Below are 18,160 nucleotides of genomic sequence, written 5' to 3'. Positions count from 1 at the left end.
TGCTGAGTTAGTGACCATTGGAGAGGCCCTGTTGTAACTTGAATCTCCTTTGCTACAAGGTTATGTGAACTATGTAGGAACCTGTGTATCCAAAACTACCCCTATTATATCAACAACTGTCAACACTTTGTCAGACAACTGAACAATATCTGTAAGGTCCTACGTATCAAAAGTATGAATGGGAACTTTGGTTTCTGATGTTACTTGAACCAGTTCTTTGGTGCTGTTAATTGTGGTGGATTTAGAAATATAGGTGAGAACCCCACCTACCCACAGGATGGTATCCAGTTCATTCAAACACACTGACATTTGGCATAGCTTGCACACAAAGCTGCCATGCCTCTTCTCAAGGAACCTTTTCTAAACTCTTTCTCTGGGGTGGGGGTTGGTTATTCTTATTTTAGGTGTCTCCTTGCTTGCCAGTATTATCCCGATTATTATTCAGCAGTGACTCCGACTTGCTGGCAGATGCCTGCTGGGCACTCTCCTACCTATCAGATGGCCCCAATGAGAAAATCCAAGCAGTAATAGACTCCGGGGTGTGTCGGCGACTGGTAGAGCTGTTAATGTAAGTGTCATCCTGCATAAGAGGCGAAGACCTTGGACCAAACAGCCCATGTGAATATGGGTTTGTCTTGTTAACCTTTGCTTATCACGGTAAAGCTCACCACAGCACTAATGTTTCCAAACTGGTGCCCAATCGGGAGAAAACTAAGGCTGCTTGTGTCAGAGGGATTATCTATCTAGTATCCTTGGGTATGTGGGAATATGTGACATGGGTTGTGTTGGTCTATCAGACGAGGGGAAAGGTCTCTGTATAGTGCTGGAAGAGTAGCTGTAGTGCCTTATGCTAGGAAGAGCATGATACACCAAGACAATTCTGGTCCTGAGATTAGTCTAACCCATGAATGGGCAAAGGCTGTGGTATTGATGCCAGAGTAAGACAGTACACTTTGTGCTGCTCTAATGCTTTAAAACTCCTCTATGGAAGCTTAAAGTAATCTTTTGGTTGGCTCGATTCTAATGTTAGAAAAGGATCAATAACGGAATAAATACAGCACATTCCGAATAAACTTGTCTTTTGACACTCTTGTAATATTTATCCATTGAACTCTCTGTAGAGTCACTGCTCTTTTAGATCTGTTGATGAATTTGTGTGGTGTTATGGTATAATTCCCCACTCTGAACCTTAGCGTCCAAAAGATGGGGTACCAGCATGAATTCCTCTAAGCTCAATTACCAGCTTAGTACTTGTAGCGCTGCCACCAACCAGGAATTCCAGTGCCTGGTACACTCCGGTCCCTCCCAAAACCTTGCCCGGGGACCCCCAAGACCCAGTCCCTCTGGATCTTAACCCAAGGAAAGTAAACCCTTTCCCTCACCGTTGCCTCTCCCAGGCTTCCCCTCCCTGGGTTACCCTGGAAGATCACTGTGATTCAAACTCCTTGAATCTTAAAACAGAGAGGAAAATTCACCTTCCCCCCTCCTTCTCTCTCCTCCTCCCAGACTCTCCCTGAGAGAGAAAGTAATCCTAACACAGAGAGAAAATTAACCTCTCTCTCTCTCCCCCTTCCCTCCTTTCTCCCCACCAGTTCCCTGGTGAATCCAGACCCAGTCCCCTGGGGTCTCACCAGAATAAAAAAACAATCAGGTTCTTAAACAAGAAAAGCTTTTAATTAAAGGGAAAAAAACAGTAAAAATTATCCTTGTAAATTTGAGATGGAATATGTTACAGGGTCTTTCAGCTATAGACACTGGGAATACCCTCCCAGCCTAAGTATACAAGAACAAATTAAAATCCTTTCAGCAAAATACAAATTTGAACTCCTTCCAGCCAAATACACATTTGCAAATAAAGAAAACAAACATAAGCCTAACTCACTTTATCTACCTAGTACTTACTATTCTGGATATATAAGAGACTGTATCAAAGAGATTGGAGAGAAACCTGACTGCACATCTGGTCACTCTCAGAACCCAGAGAGAACAATCACCAAACACTAACAGCACACATAAAAACCTTCCTCCCTCAAGATTTGAAAGTATCCTGTCCCGATTGGTCCTCTGGTCAGGTAACAGCCAGGCTCACTGAACTTAACCCTTTACAGGCAAAAGAGACATGAAGTACTTTTTGTTCTATTAACCCTTGACCATCTGTCTGACAGTTGTCTAACGCAGATGGCTTTCATTTGCATTGCATCTTGAGGGTTTGCAAAATAAATGCATTTTCAGGAGTGTTCTGGCTACTGTTAATTGGATGCCACAACAGTGAGGAGGGGCATGGAAGACTAAAGTTAGGAGTGATTTGAAGGTGACAGGAAGTGGTCCATGATGAAGCTTATGGTTGTAAGAGGACAAAGGCTGTTCTTATGGTGACACAGTCTTTGCTCTTTCAGTGACAGTCTTTGATTTGGACACATTTTGCTGTGTGCTTCTGATGTTGGAATTTTAACTAAATGGGGGGTGAAGAGGGTGGAGGGTTTCTGTTACCAAGGGCTTGGACTGATGTTCCTTTCCCATCCTATTTCTTGTAGGCACAATGATTATAAAGTAGCTTCCCCAGCTTTGCGAGCTGTAGGCAACATTGTGACGGGTGATGACATCCAGACCCAGGTGAGTGGGATGTGACTAGGTAACTTCTCAAATTCAGCATTTGAGCAGGAGGAAGCGTTTAAAATGTCTCCGATTTAAAAACCCAGATCATCACTAACAGGAGGGGGTAATGTTCTGCACTCCGATTTCTAGGTTTGCCACTAGAAGATGAAATCTAGCTTAGAACACCCACCCCTTAATCAAAACAGGAATGGCTCAACCTGCAAGGTTGCCCATAAGATGAATTGAGCCATGATGGCATGGCTCAGGATTTAGCTACAACAACAAAAGTCCCTTCTGTGTATTGGTGCTTGTGAAAAATATAGTGTGTACAAGCATCTCGTTATAGCCAATGTTTGTATAGGGAGACAAGTCTCAGAACTCCAGTCATTGAAATTTCTCGTTTCCAGCATCCAAGAACTAGGGATGGATGACTCATTCTGTCGCCTCCTTGAGGAGCAGGATGCAGTGGAGGGAGGCTTGTCTTCTGTCTGCCTCCTGAACCACACAGAGCGCATTCCTGGAAGGACACTTTGCAACTGGGATGTCTGATCCTACACATGCCTCTCTAGGATAGGAAAAGCATTCTCTTCCTGCTGCTGCCTAATGGAACACCTCCATTCAGTGGCAGGAGTTTCTGGAAAATGTTGGAAGAAAATATTTTTCCCCATAAGAATCTAGTAAAGATGTGCTGAAAGTATCCACTATATGGAAGTGGAGGAGGGCGAATGGTGTCATCCTATCCTGTACTCTTCTCTTAAGGTGATCCTGAACTGCTCAGCTCTGCCTTGCCTGCTTCATTTATTAAGCAGCCCCAAAGAGTCTATCCGGAAGGAAGCTTGCTGGACCATTTCTAACATCACAGCTGGAAACAGGGCTCAGATACAGGTACAGTTTCTAGAATCCTCACCAGGCCCACCTGCAACACTCTTGGATCCATGCAGCACCATTAAATCAAAGCTTATGTGATTCTTAGTTGGTGTTTAAAGGCCACATTTTACCCCCTGGACTTCCCTTTTCTCTGGTTGTTTGCAGGCCCAATTAGTTGTCCATTGTTCTACTTGACTGCCCCCACAATGATCATGAGAGATCTTGATGATGCTAATTGTGCCCACAAATGGCGCCTGGTCTGAAATCACTGAGTGAGCTTGGGGAGATGGGGATTAATCTGCCTCTTCATTGTGGTTCCAAAGTTCAGATGTACACCTAGAATAATGCCTTTCAATTGGTGTACGGCATTTGATTGTAATTATCCTTTCCAAGGGCCTGTATCCAAACAGATGCACACAGTGACCAAAGACTTCCTTTGGTATTGGTGCAATAATAATAAAGTTCTTGGATAGTAAACTTAATCTTACACTTGGTAGGAAAAGCAGGTGAGGATTACTGAAAAGGTTATAGGTTTCTGTTCCCGGAGACTGCTAGCCTTTTAGGAGTCGCTTGGCCTGTTCTAAATGCTGCTTCTCTCGCTTCCTTCAGGCAGTCATAGATGCAAACATTTTCCCAGTGCTGATAGAAATCTTACAGAAAGCAGAATTCCGCACGAGGAAAGAGGCAGCCTGGGCCATCACGAATGCGACATCAGGAGGAACCCCAGAGCAGATCAGGTACATTGGGAAGCTGTTTTTATCTGTACTTTGACTCCATAAACTATATAGCAACTTTGGACAATCTATTTGCCATCAGCATTTGTGGCCATCCATCAACTCCTCTGGCCACCTTGGCCTTGAAAGAAGCTCGAAGATATATTCAAAGATCCAGCATGTATTTATAGCTTTCCCTAGGCTCTAATTCTTTCAATGAAGAGAATACCCTTTTGCTGTAAAGCCATTCAAGTAGGGATAACTTACTGGTGCTGCTTCTGTATTCACCATCGAGACTGTAGCTGTTGAGAACCAGAAGAGTCACTGTTCATAGTTCAACGTCTGAGCTATAGATTAGTGAACTGTTTTATATAACTAAAACACACCTCAAAGGTAGCATAAACAGTATTTATTTAAAAATCTTGTGCCACTCAAAGGATGCACTTACAAGTCTAGCATCTTGGCCGTGCAGTCTAATTCTGGAACTGTCTGGTCTGCGTCATGTACCTGACATGCATATGCTCACAGTCTGGCTCTGATACAATTCAGAACCCAGTGAAGCACTCTAATTTCCTAATCCATCAATACTTGCACTTGGGTTTAAAGCCCTTTGATTTGGTTCATTCAAAGTACATTTCTATGTCTTTAAAATTCTAAGTGTGCATCTAATAGAAGCAGCAGCATTACAAGGTGCCCCTATAACTTGCCAGTATTGTGTACTTTACACAGGAAAAAATGTAATATGGACCCTATGCAGGTGAGTTAGTGGTGTTAACTTTGTTTTTCTGCAACCTATGTAGGAAATCTAAATTTAAACAGATGTTGGGTATACATCTCTCACTCTCTCTCTATCAAAGAATAGAAATACCTGGCTAATTATAGGCTAAATAATTAATTTAAAGAGAGATGCTGCAAAATTTAAGACCCAGGGGAATGTCTGTCTTTTTTTTTAATTCCAGTGAAGTTTTTTGGTGGGATTTCAAATAGTGCATGTGACTGTAAGCAAGCAATACAGACTCCTCCAGTTTCATAGTTTACTTTGTGTCGTTCAATCAGTTTGGACAAACCAGACTAGAATGTCAAAACTTGCCTGCTTATAAAGATCTGGATTCTGACTTCAATGGGAGTTGAGTGCTAACACATTGTAAATAAGGGCCCTGGTTGTTAGCTTCAAGATACAGGTTAAAGTGCTTAATTTAAATACCCAGCTTCGAGAGCTAATGATGAAAAGGATGTTACCTGCTAGGCAATATTTAAAATACACATTTCCTTAAACCTGACAGTGTCCCTTTAAACCTAAATGCATGCCACAATGTTACTTAACCTTCCCTCTTGATGAATTGAATGTTTATCTTCCCTGTGCCTTCTCTTCAGGTACTTGGTAAACCTAGGCTGTATCAAACCTCTGTGTGACCTGCTGACTGTCATGGACTCCAAGATTGTTCAAGTGGCCCTGAATGGCCTGGAGAATATCCTGCGGCTCGGTGAGCAGGAGGCCAAGCAAAGTGGCACAGGCATCAACCCCTACTGCAGCCTCATTGAGGAAGCCTATGGTAAGTGGCTCTCACTGGCCTTGCTCCTGTGACTTATTCCCAGGAGGAAGTAATGCAGGATGTGTTAGAGCAGAGGTTCTCAAATTATGGTCTGTGGACCACCAGTGGTCCATGAGTTCTATTCAGGTGGTCCACATATAGTTCCCTCTAAGGTGTGCCTGGGCAACCATACATAGATCATAGAATGTTAGGGTTGGAAGGGACCTCAGGAGGTATCTAGTGCAAACCCCTGCTCAAAGCAGGACTAATCCCCAGACAGATTTTTTTGCCCCAGATTCCTAAATGGCCCTCTCAAGGATTGAACTCACAACCCTGGGACATGAGAGAACAAAGGGCCACCCACCTTATTATGAAGCCCCGCAAGCATGGCTCCACTGATTAGGTGTCTGGACCCTGGAGAAGATGCACGTGTAAAGTGAGGTGGTGGCCTGGGGGCGGGGGGGGGGGGAAGAGAAGGGGTAGGTGGGAAGGGGCAGTGGGGTGAGAAGTGGGGATGGGGCAAATTTGGGACATACAGGGCTGTGGTGGCCAGAGACGGAGACTTTCCCCAGCTCCGGGGCTGCAACTGCTGGGGAGAGACATTCCTTCCCAGCCTCAGCTTGGGGGCTGCCATGGCAGGGGAGAAGGCACATCCATTGCCGTAGAAAGATAAGACTACTGATATTAAAATATGAGTTATGAGCTTTTATTTGTAGAACAAAAAATGTTTAAGGTTTTTTAATATAGTGCTCTTTATCCAAAGCGCTTTACAATAGTTAGCTAACAGTACAAACAACATTTGGAAAGATCATTAAGTGGTCTGCCAAGACCCTCTTCAATTTTCAAGTGGTCCGTGGGGTGGTGGGGGGAGTTCGAGAACCACTGTATTAGAGGCTGCTTACGCTCTATTGCTGAAAGTGTTGGTCAACTTCCTCTGAACTTCAAATAGGTATGAGAGAGGGGATGCTAGAAGTTCTGGATTAACTGCTGTTTACCCCAATAGTTAATTTAGTCTGTATAAGCACACGCTCTGTGGCATGTTGCATTCTGTGATTATGGATAGCTAGGATGAGTACCAAGGAAGGTCCAAGTGCCAAATGGATTCCTTGGACTAGAAGTCTCTTGCATCCAAGATGCTGGAGGTGATTGAAGATAAAGTTGGGGCTCTCACAAATTGGTATCATTGATGTCCCAAGTTAGGGCTGCCCCTCAGGAAAACGAATGACAATTCCATAATTACCTTTTTAGGTACTAACAAGACACTTGCATAAAAATCACTGTTTTTACAGGGCCCAAAGGTGTGCTAGTCACTTAATAGAAAACAAGAGAAGCGCAGTTCCTACCCTGGAGAGATCAGTCTAGTCTTGTCACTTCCCTTCTCTTCCCACTTCCTCTTCTGTCTCTCCAGAATGTGAGCTGCTTGGGGCAAGGACCTGTCTTCCTTTAGTCTGAAGTGGCTCTTGCACTGTTTGGTGCTCTGTAAATGATCTGGCCAATGAGACTTCTGATTTGTGGTGTATCTCCAAATAGGAACAACTCTTCATCTTACTAAGTTTTAATTGGGCTGGGAGAGAGTCAATCCAAAAGCTCTTCTGGAGTAATGGAGCTAGTGGGTCTTTAAGATATTCTAACGCTGGGCAAAATGCAAGCTGAACAAATGGTGGTCTTGTGGCCCCAAACAGTTGAAAGGGTGAAGGCTGGATGGAGGCAGGGAATAGTATGGATGTTCTGATCAGTCTTGCCACATTGCATTTTTCTCTTTCCCAAGGCTTGGATAAAATAGAGTTCCTGCAGAGCCATGAGAACCAGGAAATCTACCAGAAGGCCTTTGATTTGATTGAGCACTACTTTGGAGCCGAGGATGACGACTCCAGCCTGGCTCCCCAGGTAGACGAGAACCAGCAGCAATTCATCTTCCAGCAGCCTGAGGCCCCTATGGAAGGCTTCCAGCTATAATGTGTTCAGATGGGGAAGAACATCACAAACTTGCCAGAAATCAACTGGGAGCAGCCAGAGTTAGAGTCCCATTTTCCCCCTCCTTACAAACAGAAGGCGCAAATACCCACGCCACCCATTAGGAAACAGTTCCTCCTTCGAGAACAGCTAGAAGCAATGCTTTGCTCTCATGGAAAGAAGGGGACTTTATTTTTTACACTTTTTTTTTTGCTGCTGCATACATGTCTCTAAAGCAGGCACCAAGGTGGAGGAAGGACACAGAGGTAACAAATTGCACCTCTTGTTTTAAGTTGTGGTGATCTTTCAGAAATATTGTCACTTGTTACCTCGGGTACTTAAATGAGATTTCAGTGGGAGGGTGGGGAAAAAACACAAATCAAAAGATAAGCGTTTTCTTCTCTGACAACATTAATCCTGGAAGCTAGGGTTGATCTATTTAATTTTTTTTTTTTTTTTTGCACATCATACTCTTTGTTAAAGACTCTCTAATCTGCCAAGAGCAATGTTTAGTCCCTCCCCTTTTCGCAGCTCTCCTTCAGTGGACCGCACCATTGGACATGGGCCAAGTTCCCCTTGAAACATACTGTAAATGGACAAAGGAGAAGTGGGAAGACTTTTCCTGGAGAGGGATTTTTCCCTTTGTTTAAAAATATTTTTTTCTTTTTTAAAGAACTGTTATTGGTATTTAAAAAAAAAACAAAACAACAAAACCCCAAAGATGGTAATTGTGAAGAGGTGGGGAAGATGTTTTTGGTGGTCTTTTGAACAGAGGAAGCACAGCTGCTGTTGCACGGGCTTCACTTGCATTGCTACTGATTGAAGTCACAGAACTGTTGAAATCCATCTTCATCTTTACTTGAAAAATTTTTCATGAAAACATGTATTAAGATTTGGATTTTTTTCTGAATGGATGGGGTGGGGGTGGATTGTTGTATGGGTGGGGAGGAAGGAGGGCATAGCTACACTTGACAGGAGCATTGTGTGCGGTGTTAACTCCAGTAGCAAAGGGCCTGAGTTTTCAGGATTACTTTCTGCTCACAGTTGGATCATGTACATTTTACTTCAAAAGGAAGAGTCAAAGCTCTGTATTTTTTATATATTATATATAGGTAGATATTTGTCTAATTGGCTTCAGAGAAAAATATATATGAAAATTCTGTAATTTATGTAAATAGAATACTGTGAGGCAGGTACACCTGGAAATGATGGTCTATGAACTCACTCACTGGTTGTCCTGCTGCTTTTCCTCTGTTTACTCACGTACTGTACAAGCAAACATAGATTTGTCTTAAACTCCTTTTCCGGATTGAGTTTACTTAGCCAAGAGTGATATAAAACACAATAGGCTATGGAAAACCCAAACAATTTTGGGATTTGAGGGAAGGGGATGGGAAAACATGGTTCACCAAGGTGTCTAATAGGCTTGCTGTGTGCATCCCCTCCCTGTTCTTGCTGTCCTAAGCAAGTGCAAGTTTGGAAGCATTTGGGACTGGGAATTTCAAGAGGGTAAGAAACAAAGCATGGTGCCAGTTGTTGTATGAAATCAAGAAATCCAATTTCACAAGTCCTTCACGTTTAAAAAAAAATAATAAACAACATCTGTGCATTTGACTGGTGGCTGGCTGTAGCTAGAGTTATCTCTAAATGGTAAAGTTCCTTTATCACTTGCTGCAGTACAAGTTTGGGGTGGATTATTTAACATTAGATATAGCCTTGTGGCTCGTGTGGAAAGCTTAGCCATGGAGTACTGGAGTGCTGTGCCACTGGAGTATCTGGAGAAACCTACCAGGGAGCTTGGACTCCTAGCAAGCATGTTAAAATTGGAACCTTTGCTTATCTGTGAAGAATGAAACTGAACATTGTATTTTTAAAAAATGTATTAAGGTTTGAGAGTTAACTTGTCAAGCCACTTACATTAGCCCAGTGGCTCACTCACATGCCTCTGGCTAGTGTGCATCCCCTCCTTCTCTTTAAACAGAGTGGGGAGAAATGTTTTTGTCTGTCCTCTAAAGCAGTGGTTCTCAAACTCGGGCTGCTGCTTGTTCAGGGAAAGCCCCTGGCAGGCTGGGCAGGTTTGTTTACCTGCCATGTCTGCAGGTTCAGTCAATTGTGGCTCCAGGCCAGTGGGGGCTGCAGGAAGGGTGCCCAGCATGTCCCTCAGCCCATGCTGCTTCCTGCAGCCCCCAGTGGCCTGGCCAGTGGGAGCTGCAATCTGCTGAATCTGCAGACGCAGCAAGTAAACAAACCAGCCTGGCCCGGCAGGGGCTTTCCCTGAACAAGTAGTGGTGCTAGTTTGAGAACCACTGCTCTAAAGCTTGGGTTAGCTGCTGAGAAGGCTTGTGTACTGAGGCTTTTATGAAAGAAAGGTTCATTGTGTAGTTCAGTGTAATATGTATTGGGGTAGCTTGTTAAAGGAGAGCATACAAATTAAAATCTCTTCTAATGGATCCTTATGCAGTTGATGGAAGACCAAGAAATTTAAGAGATCTGGATTTATATTCAAATTCAAGCCTTAAGCAGAAGGCTAGGTCTCAAATATCATCAGTATGATGGCAGAGTATATTCCCAGAATCTGGGATGATCCAGGGGTCAGCCTACCTACAATCTAACTGGTCCAGTCTCATTCAAGAGTCTTGCTTGCCTCGAGCTTTTTTTATTCCCTGCATTAAAAATATCAGTGAGCAACTGAGGGTTAAGTGACACTTACACACATGGGTGTTCTATCTTTCTCTTAATTTTTTTTTGTGGGGAGGTGTGTGTGTATGGGTTGCTGCTATTTTTCCTTCTGCTTATAGGCCTTTCAGCACTAGCATCAATGATGTTTTCCATGGCCATGCATACGGTACTTTAGGTTCTAGGACGTACCCTAAAGCTCGATTGTTGCACTGACACCTTTCCCTCACCTCTTCTCTTCCTGTATCTGCATATAATCCAGCAGTGGATTTGGAAGAGAATCAGATGCTGTAGCAAACTGCTTTGCAGGGATCATTGAAACTAAAAAATTCTGCCCTAAATCAATGTATAAGCAGGCACCTACTTTGTAGAGTAGGTAAAGAATGTGGGTGGGTAAAAAGAGTTGTTCTGCATGGTTGTTTGGGAGACCTTCAGGGGCTGGATGTGGTAGCCAGGCTGCCTGAAAGCCTGCAGGGGGGAGGGTGGGCTAAATCTGCAGAATCAAGCTGTTTATCTGCAGAAAATACCCAGTTGTTGACTAGGAACTGTTTCCAAGTGAAGGGCTTCAGAGGAACAAAATTCATATGATCTGCTTTATGGAGACAGTGAAATTCACTATGGAATTGAACAGTTCTCCAATCAATAAAACCTTATTTTAAGCTTAGGGTAAACATATTCAGTGTCTAATTTTTTTTACCAATTAGTCTCTGGATATTAATATTCTATTTGAAATTTGGATCTACAGCCAAGGGAAGTTTAATAACTTTGAAACCCAGAACTGGAGAAGACTTGTGTGGGACTGTCCTGTTTCCCTCCTCCTCAGCTCTGTCTCCCATCAGGCTAAGTCTTTCTGTGATATCTGGTCAATACTAAGCCCATCTTGCTTTTACCCTTCCAAAAAGGCTCCCTCTTTGGCAAATGAAAAGCAGTAAGCTATCCCTTCTATTGACAGGTTCTGTGTGGAAGGCCTTATGAGGTATGTTTCAAAGCCATCTGTGACCCCATGATCCCTTAACTCATGAGGAAGACATTCTTGGAGCTGCTATTCCACCAGTCAGCTATCTGAGGTGTTATATTCACCAGAGTACTATATTAGGTCTGTGGTGAAGAGAACATATCCTTCAAGGATAGAGCCCGATACCCCCATGGCTTTAGGACTGCATCTCTGTAGCAAAAAGGTAACCAAACTAGGTAAGATCTTGATTCATCCACAATCTTAGTCTTCTGATGTAAATCACTTAAGCTACAGTTTTGTGTTCTATGCATTACCTCAGGACCATGCAAAAGAAATGAAGCTCTTCGCTCCATTGGAGCTTCTTCCATTCATGGCAGCACGAAGAAGCATTTGGATCTGCTTTGCAAGGTTGCTTTTTAAATGAGACTTTTGGCTCCTGAAATAAGATTGAAGCGAAATGATGAACTACCTAACAAACTTGTGGCAAAAGCTGCAGAGGTAGTAAGGATGGCTTTTTGTTTAGAGTGGGCCTACTATCTTCCTGCTGTGAGGAAGCTTGCTTCTTTCCTTGATGGCAAGAGCCATTCTTACACATAGCTGTGAACTATGGTCTGGGTTAAAACTCCAGCCTTCCCTTAAGAACCACATAAGTGAATTCTTAAGCCCAAGCCACCTGTTGAGGTATTGCTCCTTATAATTAGCTTGACAGCTTTTTATAGAAAATGGTGGATAATTAGGTTACCAAAAAAACCTTGCACCCTGCTGTCCCTCTCCTTCCCCCCCAACAACAAAAAAAAAACAAAAAAAACACAAAACAAATCTTAAGGCATCACTTCCTGCTGTCTTCTGAATCTGAACTTTACAACTGGTATTAGGGAACAAGTTTTTGGCTTTTGGAAAGCTGCTCTTGCAGAGTGCAGGAGAATCCATGCTGATGTCAACCTTGTTGAATTTATGCTAAATATCTGTAGATAAGCTCTCTCTCCAGAACCTCCACAAATGCTGTTCTGGGGTGTGCCATTTGATTTTTAACCAACATTCATCTCTTCCCTTCCCTGCCCCCCTGCATTTAAGCTACTTCTATTTTTGTCAGCTCACAAGTGCCACTTAGATCTACAAGAGATGTTGAAATTTAAGCATTCATCTTGTAGGTCTACTTTTATTTGAATATTACTGTTTTGTTAAGAAAAAAAGGCCATACATTGTTTATCAGTATTGCATACAGTGACTGCACTACAGACTGCGCCAACCCCTTCAGTTAACCTTAGTGCTACTTTTGTGCTGTCAGCAACTGGGGCATCATAAATCCCCCTAGGTCTGGTATCTACTTCATACACTTATCTTCTGGGACCACCATATCTTAACCTCCAAAGTGTTTTGGGAGCACCTATTATTTCCTGCATACTATATTGCTCAGTAATTGTGCACATCTAGCATACCTCCAAGTGTGGTATACCCAGTGGATGCTAGCTATAAAAACTAGCTCTACTATTCTCATGTAGGGACTTCTGCCTGTTGGCAGTACCTCCTTTTTATTGGTTACCTAGAACAATAGCACTACAACCCAGCAGGAAAGCAATATCCACACACAACATGTTGGGGATAATTTGAGGAAGGGTCCTCAAGCAAGCATGCAATTACAGTTAACTGCTAGTGTTTGGGGTTCTCTGGTCTCTAGTACATGACTAGGGTAGATAACTGATACAATTAACTCTAAGTATTTAGCAGAAGTTTAATCTGTGCAGTTATACTGGATCCCTTGCCTGATAATTCTGTCAGAACTCTGCATGTATCATAACCTGAAGCACTGAGGTTTTCTTTTAATTCCTAGACCAGCCTCTTCAACACTATACTGCATTAAACAGCACAATCTCTTCTCTCATTAGCTGTCTTGGTATGTTTTCACAATCCAGTTAGGTCAACATTCATGAGTTCTTCTTTAAAGGTGCAGTAAAGCTTCAACTACAACAGTGTCGAACCAAGGAGTCCCAAAGGGGATTATAACACTGATGTAGCAAAAAATGGAAGATCCATTGATGCAGAGGCCTTGTATAATACTAAAAACTGATCCAAATTCTAGTGTTAAAATGGTCTAAATCCAGACTGACTTCAGTTTGGCTCTATATTTAGCCAGGTTACAGATACTTGCTAATATGTTGCAAATTACCAGTGATGTCTAAGCAAATTACTACTTTCTCTTGACTAAAGTAAAATTCTTTGGTGATCAGAAAACAGTCTTAAGGCTGCCCACAGTAGGTACCATTCTGTTGTCCTGTCACATACAAATGTGAGGACCATATCTCAGTGGAGTTTAGGATCTTCTCAGCCAGATGTGGAGATTAAAATCTCCACTGTTAGATTTCCTAATCCAGAAACATTGGGGCCTGTATGGCATGCTGTAGAGCAGCACTAGTGCTGAGCTTGCATTCCCAACAGCAGTCTCATTCTGAAAGCTGAATTGCCTCAGACTGGTGTGGCAGACTTCTCCAGATTAAGGTGGTGAGGGGGCTAAAGGCTGCTGGTTCATATCAAAATGATCCCTTTCGAATTACTCACTTTAGGGCAAAGCATCCCAAGCTTATAGTATCTCCATCGGTTAGAGCATTAGAATTAGCTAGTCAGTCTAAACTTCTAGTCTTTCTCCTTTGGCCCTGTGTTAATGTCATCTTGAATACTTTATTGCTTCAGTTTGGGGTGAAGATTTCATCCTTTTACTGTGTGGAGCTTGGGCTACTTCAGTTAACCTAGAGCAAATAAGCTCTCGGTATTGTCTGAATTTGATCATAGGATGTGTTATATATCCTCCTTCAGGCAGCAGCAGTCAGAACACCCAGCAGCTGTCTGCACAACAGAACTGGTGCAGTGACATCAAAAGAGGCCTAAAGGAGGTGGAGCTCTTCATCTGAATCCTACTTTCCTTTCCTTCACTGGAGGTGCAGAACTAGTTTCTCTAGTAAATCTGAACTCTTGCTTGCCACTTACCCTTCATTTATTACAGATATGGTAAACTCCTGAGTGAACAAGCCTTTTATCAGCACAGCTCTCTGCAAACTCCAGTATAATCTAACTGAATTTGTTTTAAGAAATGACCACCTACAGCCAGTGTTGTGACTGATCAGGATTTTAAAATCCCTTCTGGGGAGCACAGGAGGAGAAGAGATGGGTACAGCTGTCAGACCTCTAGCTACAATACTGGGCTGGAGAAGACTACTGAAGAATTAATAGTATTTTGGAAACTTTCCTCATCAGTTCTGGATCCTTCCTTGGAACAATCCAGGGACCCAAAAACTGAAGATGTCTATTTTTTTGTTTTTAAAAAGAAGCAAACTGTTACAGGCCCTAGGAATGGCACCTTAAGAGGCTTATTCTGCTGCAGTAACAGTGCTCAAAGCACTAAATCATATGAAGCCAAACCCTTGAGGGTGGAGCTGGTGCTGTGTTCTGACTTTTTTTTGGTTTATTTATCAGCTCATATGTGGGTTGTGTTATGAAACCACTAGTGGGCATGGCACAAAGGGGAGGAATACTATGTGGCTGTTAGTTTACCCAAATCAAAAGTCTGGGAACGGGACTTCAGGATGTAGCCACATCAACAGCCAAGAGTGATTCAACCTATTTTTTTTCAAACATTTTTTATAAAAGTCAAACAACTCTGGCTATTTTTCCAATGTGTGGCCCTTTAGAGGTACATTATAACCGTACCTTGGTTGGTTGGTAGGCCTTGTGAGGATACTCACCTGACTCTAGTGTGGACTAGTGTGGTGTGTACAGATTTAGAGATCTATACACATTCAGAGTTGAAAATGTATCAGTTTCCAACACTGTAATAGATACAATGCAAAATAAAGAATCTGTTCCAAAGCTGCTCTAGGTGCTCAATCTGTCTGGATTATTGAGTTTGTCAAAATGTAGGGCTCCTGGCATCTCTGAAAATGTACCAACAGGATGCCCACGTATGAACAGAACATCCCAGTACCAAACAGCTTACATGCCAATATACTAGTAAAATCATTGCCAATAAATGAGTCACTAACTGCAAGGAAAACTCTCCAAAAGCTTGGAGATGCATAAATGTTCAAGATGTAAAAAGCTGACATGGGCAAAGGACCACTTTCTAGGGCATGCACATTTCCTTCGGTCAACCAATGAATTTCAACTATGCCACCCCAATCCTTGTCTATTACTATATTGGGATCAGCCTGTCATTCCTATTTCACTCTTTAACCATAGAGCAGGAGGAGGAAAAAGTACTAAACAAAGCAGTCTTCAAACTCTGCATTGTATCCTTTCCACTCAGCTGGGACTGAGGTGCAGCTGAAGGTCTGAGCATTTCTAGCTGTAGGAGACCATTTGTAGTAAGTTTAAGCCCAGACTGCAAAAGGTAGTAAACACTACTTTACCTATCCTCTATCCCACACTGTTGTAGATGGCATGTAGGCAGTACTGTGGAAATGGAGAAGGGTCCCTGCCTCAACATGCTTACACTTTAGTTACCCAACTAACTCATTCACAGGGGGCAAGGTTTAATTAAACCACATCATACTGGAGAAATTTTCATACAGGTTACCTGCTCCAGCAGTAATTAATCCATGAATGTGCTCTTACATGTTAAGTGTTTAGAGTTGCAATTTTCATCCAACCTTAGCACAGTAGAACCTCAGTTATGAACTGAGCAGTCAACACCACACTTCATTTGGAATCAGAAGTACACAATCAGCAGCAAAAAAACAAATACAGTACAAGTACTGTTGAATGTGAACTACAAAATCTAAAGGTTTCAAAAAATTGACAAGGTAAGAACTTTCTGTGCTTGTTTCATTTCGTCTGCCTAGTAAAGTTTCAAAGCCATATTAAGTCAATGTTCAGTTGTAAACTTTTGAAAACCTGAGGTGTTAACAAGAGGTTCTACTGTATGCCAAGACTGATGTCGTCTTTAGACAAAATGTGGCCCTTTATTCTCTTGGTTACTGCTTACTCAGCAAGGGTCTATTGCAGCCCAGACCTATGGTTCCTGGGGATCAAGTGTACAACTCCGCCTGCCATAGTTGCAGAACCAACATGTAAAGGGTATGGAATGCAATTTCCACCTTAGCTAACATCAGTTCCATGTTTGTGTGGAAGGGGGCAGCTGTTCCCAAACAGCTTAACAGCCACTCATATAACTCAAACGTCCTTTGTGTAGGTGCTAGGGCTACAGGGCCTAGCCTATGTCTGTTTCCATTAGGTCATTTTCTGGACTTTATCAGTGGCACACATCTGCTCCAGACCACTGCTGCCCCTCTACCTGCAGTGCAGCTTAGGACATTTGAATCTGTGCTGGGGTGTAGGTAAACTCTTAATATTAAGGTGGCAAAGTAGCCTCTGCCTGTCCTTTAGGATTGCCACCTTTTAAATTGCACAAAACCAGTAACCTTTGCCACAGCAACTGTCCCACCCCTTCTCTAAAGCCCACTCTCACGCTCTCTACACTCACCCAGCTATGCTTTCACTGGGCTGAGGCAGGGGATTGGGAGGGGGTGCAGGCTCTGTGGTGGAGCTGGGGATGAAGGGTTTGGGGTGTAGGAGGGGATTCTCACCTCGTACAGGGGGCTTTGGTGTGGGAGGAAGTTCAGGCTCCAGCTGGGCAGCACTTACCTCAGGTACCGCCCACTCAGTGGTGCAGTGGGACTAAAGCAGGCTGACTGCCTGCCCTAGCTCCCTGCTGCTCCAGGACGGGGCCAGCAGTTCTGGCCCCTAGGCAGACACACAGACAGGCAGCAGTGCACAGTGCAGGCACCACCCCTGCAGCTCCCGTTCTGCGGAGCCAGTGCTTGGGCAGGGAGTGCACACAGCAAGAAGCCTGCCTTTTAACAGCCTGGTCAGCAATGCTGCTGGGAGCTTCCAGGGTCCCTTTCTGACCAGGTGTTCTAGCTGAAAACCAGATGCCTAGTACCCCTGTCCTCAAGCCAACAAAAAAGCTGCCTTTGCCACTGCCCTTGGGGAAGGGGGGAGAGGAGAACCTGCTGCTGAAGTTATGGTTAAGAGACATTGCAGCAGCCAGGCTAGTGCATGAGACCTCCCCTCTCCTCACAGCTTCCCCCCCACCTCTAGTCCCTCCCTGCCCCCTCTCCTCACAGCCCCCTCACCCCACCACTTGTCTCCCTGCCCCCTCTCCTCACAGCTTCCCCCCCACCTCTAGTCCCTCCCTGCCCCCTCTCCTCACAGCCCCCCTACCCCACCACTTGTGTCTCCCTGCCCCCTCTCCTCACAGCTTCCCCCCCACCTCTAGTCCCTCCCTGCCCCCTCTCCTCACAGCCCCCTCACCCCACCACTTGTGTCTCCCTGCCCCCTCTCCTCACAGCTTCCCCCCCACCTCTAGTCCCTCCCTGTCCCCTCTCCTCACAGCCCCCCACCCCACCACTTGTGTCTCCCTGCCCCCTCTTCTCCCAGCCCCCCCACCCCACCACTTGTGTCTCCCTGCCCCCTCTCCTCACAGCTTCCCCGCCACCACCCCCCGGGCTAGTGCCTCCCTGACTCCTCTCCTCACAGCCCCTGTGTCATCACTCCGCCCCCGCCCCCGGGCTAGTGCCTCCCTCTCCTCACAGCTCCCCTGCCCTCTCTCAGTTCTAGCCCCCGCCGCTTAGGACATGAGGAGGGGGTTCCCACCGCCCCGCCCATGCCCTTCCTGGCGCGAGGCACGCCGGGAGATGTAGTGTCACCCCCTGGCGCGAGGCACGCCGGGAGATGTTGTATCACCCCCCTGGCGCGAGGCACGCCGGGAGATGTAGTATCGCCCCCCCGGCGCGAGGCACGCCGGGAGATGTAGTCGCACCGGCTGCCCGCCTCGAATGCCGCCGCTGAGCTGTATTTCCCGGCAGGCCCCGCGCCGC

The 18,160-nt window shown here is 44.4% G+C and overlaps 1 protein-coding gene and 1 long non-coding RNA gene across 3 annotated transcripts in view; one reads left to right on the top strand and one right to left on the bottom strand.

Moving 5' to 3' along the window:
* KPNA6 (karyopherin subunit alpha 6) overlaps positions 1-14,597 on the top strand; it is a 43,687-nt gene extending 29,090 nt beyond the window's left edge. Inside the window, exons 9-14 of the mRNA XM_050932437.1 lie at positions 405-568; positions 2,535-2,613; positions 3,355-3,480; positions 4,072-4,199; positions 5,550-5,728; positions 7,476-14,597. Of these exons, the coding sequence (XP_050788394.1) occupies positions 405-568; positions 2,535-2,613; positions 3,355-3,480; positions 4,072-4,199; positions 5,550-5,728; positions 7,476-7,663 (864 nt within the window). The 3' untranslated portion in view covers positions 7,664-14,597. The remainder of the gene's footprint in view (positions 1-404; positions 569-2,534; positions 2,614-3,354; positions 3,481-4,071; positions 4,200-5,549; positions 5,729-7,475) is intronic.
* On the bottom strand, positions 7,559-17,661 carry LOC127039192 (uncharacterized). 2 transcript variants are annotated; one of them, XR_007770915.1, is made up of 4 exons: positions 17,644-17,661; positions 16,926-17,375; positions 11,606-11,727; positions 7,559-7,657 (listed from the first exon to the last, which is right to left on the bottom strand). It is a non-coding gene; the product is annotated as an uncharacterized LOC127039192 (long non-coding RNA). The 2 variants fall into 2 exon arrangements; XR_007770914.1 differs by lacking the exon at positions 17,644-17,661 and having other exon boundaries at positions 16,926-17,411.
* Between the last annotated feature and the right edge of the window lie 499 nt (positions 17,662-18,160).

The sequence above is a fragment of the Gopherus flavomarginatus genome, chromosome 22 (genome assembly GCF_025201925.1).
Source record: "Gopherus flavomarginatus isolate rGopFla2 chromosome 22, rGopFla2.mat.asm, whole genome shotgun sequence".
In the NCBI taxonomy this organism is placed as follows: Eukaryota; Metazoa; Chordata; order Testudines; family Testudinidae; genus Gopherus; species Gopherus flavomarginatus.
Note: the sequence above shows the minus strand (reverse complement) of the source record. Positions and strands in the feature narration are given on the sequence as shown.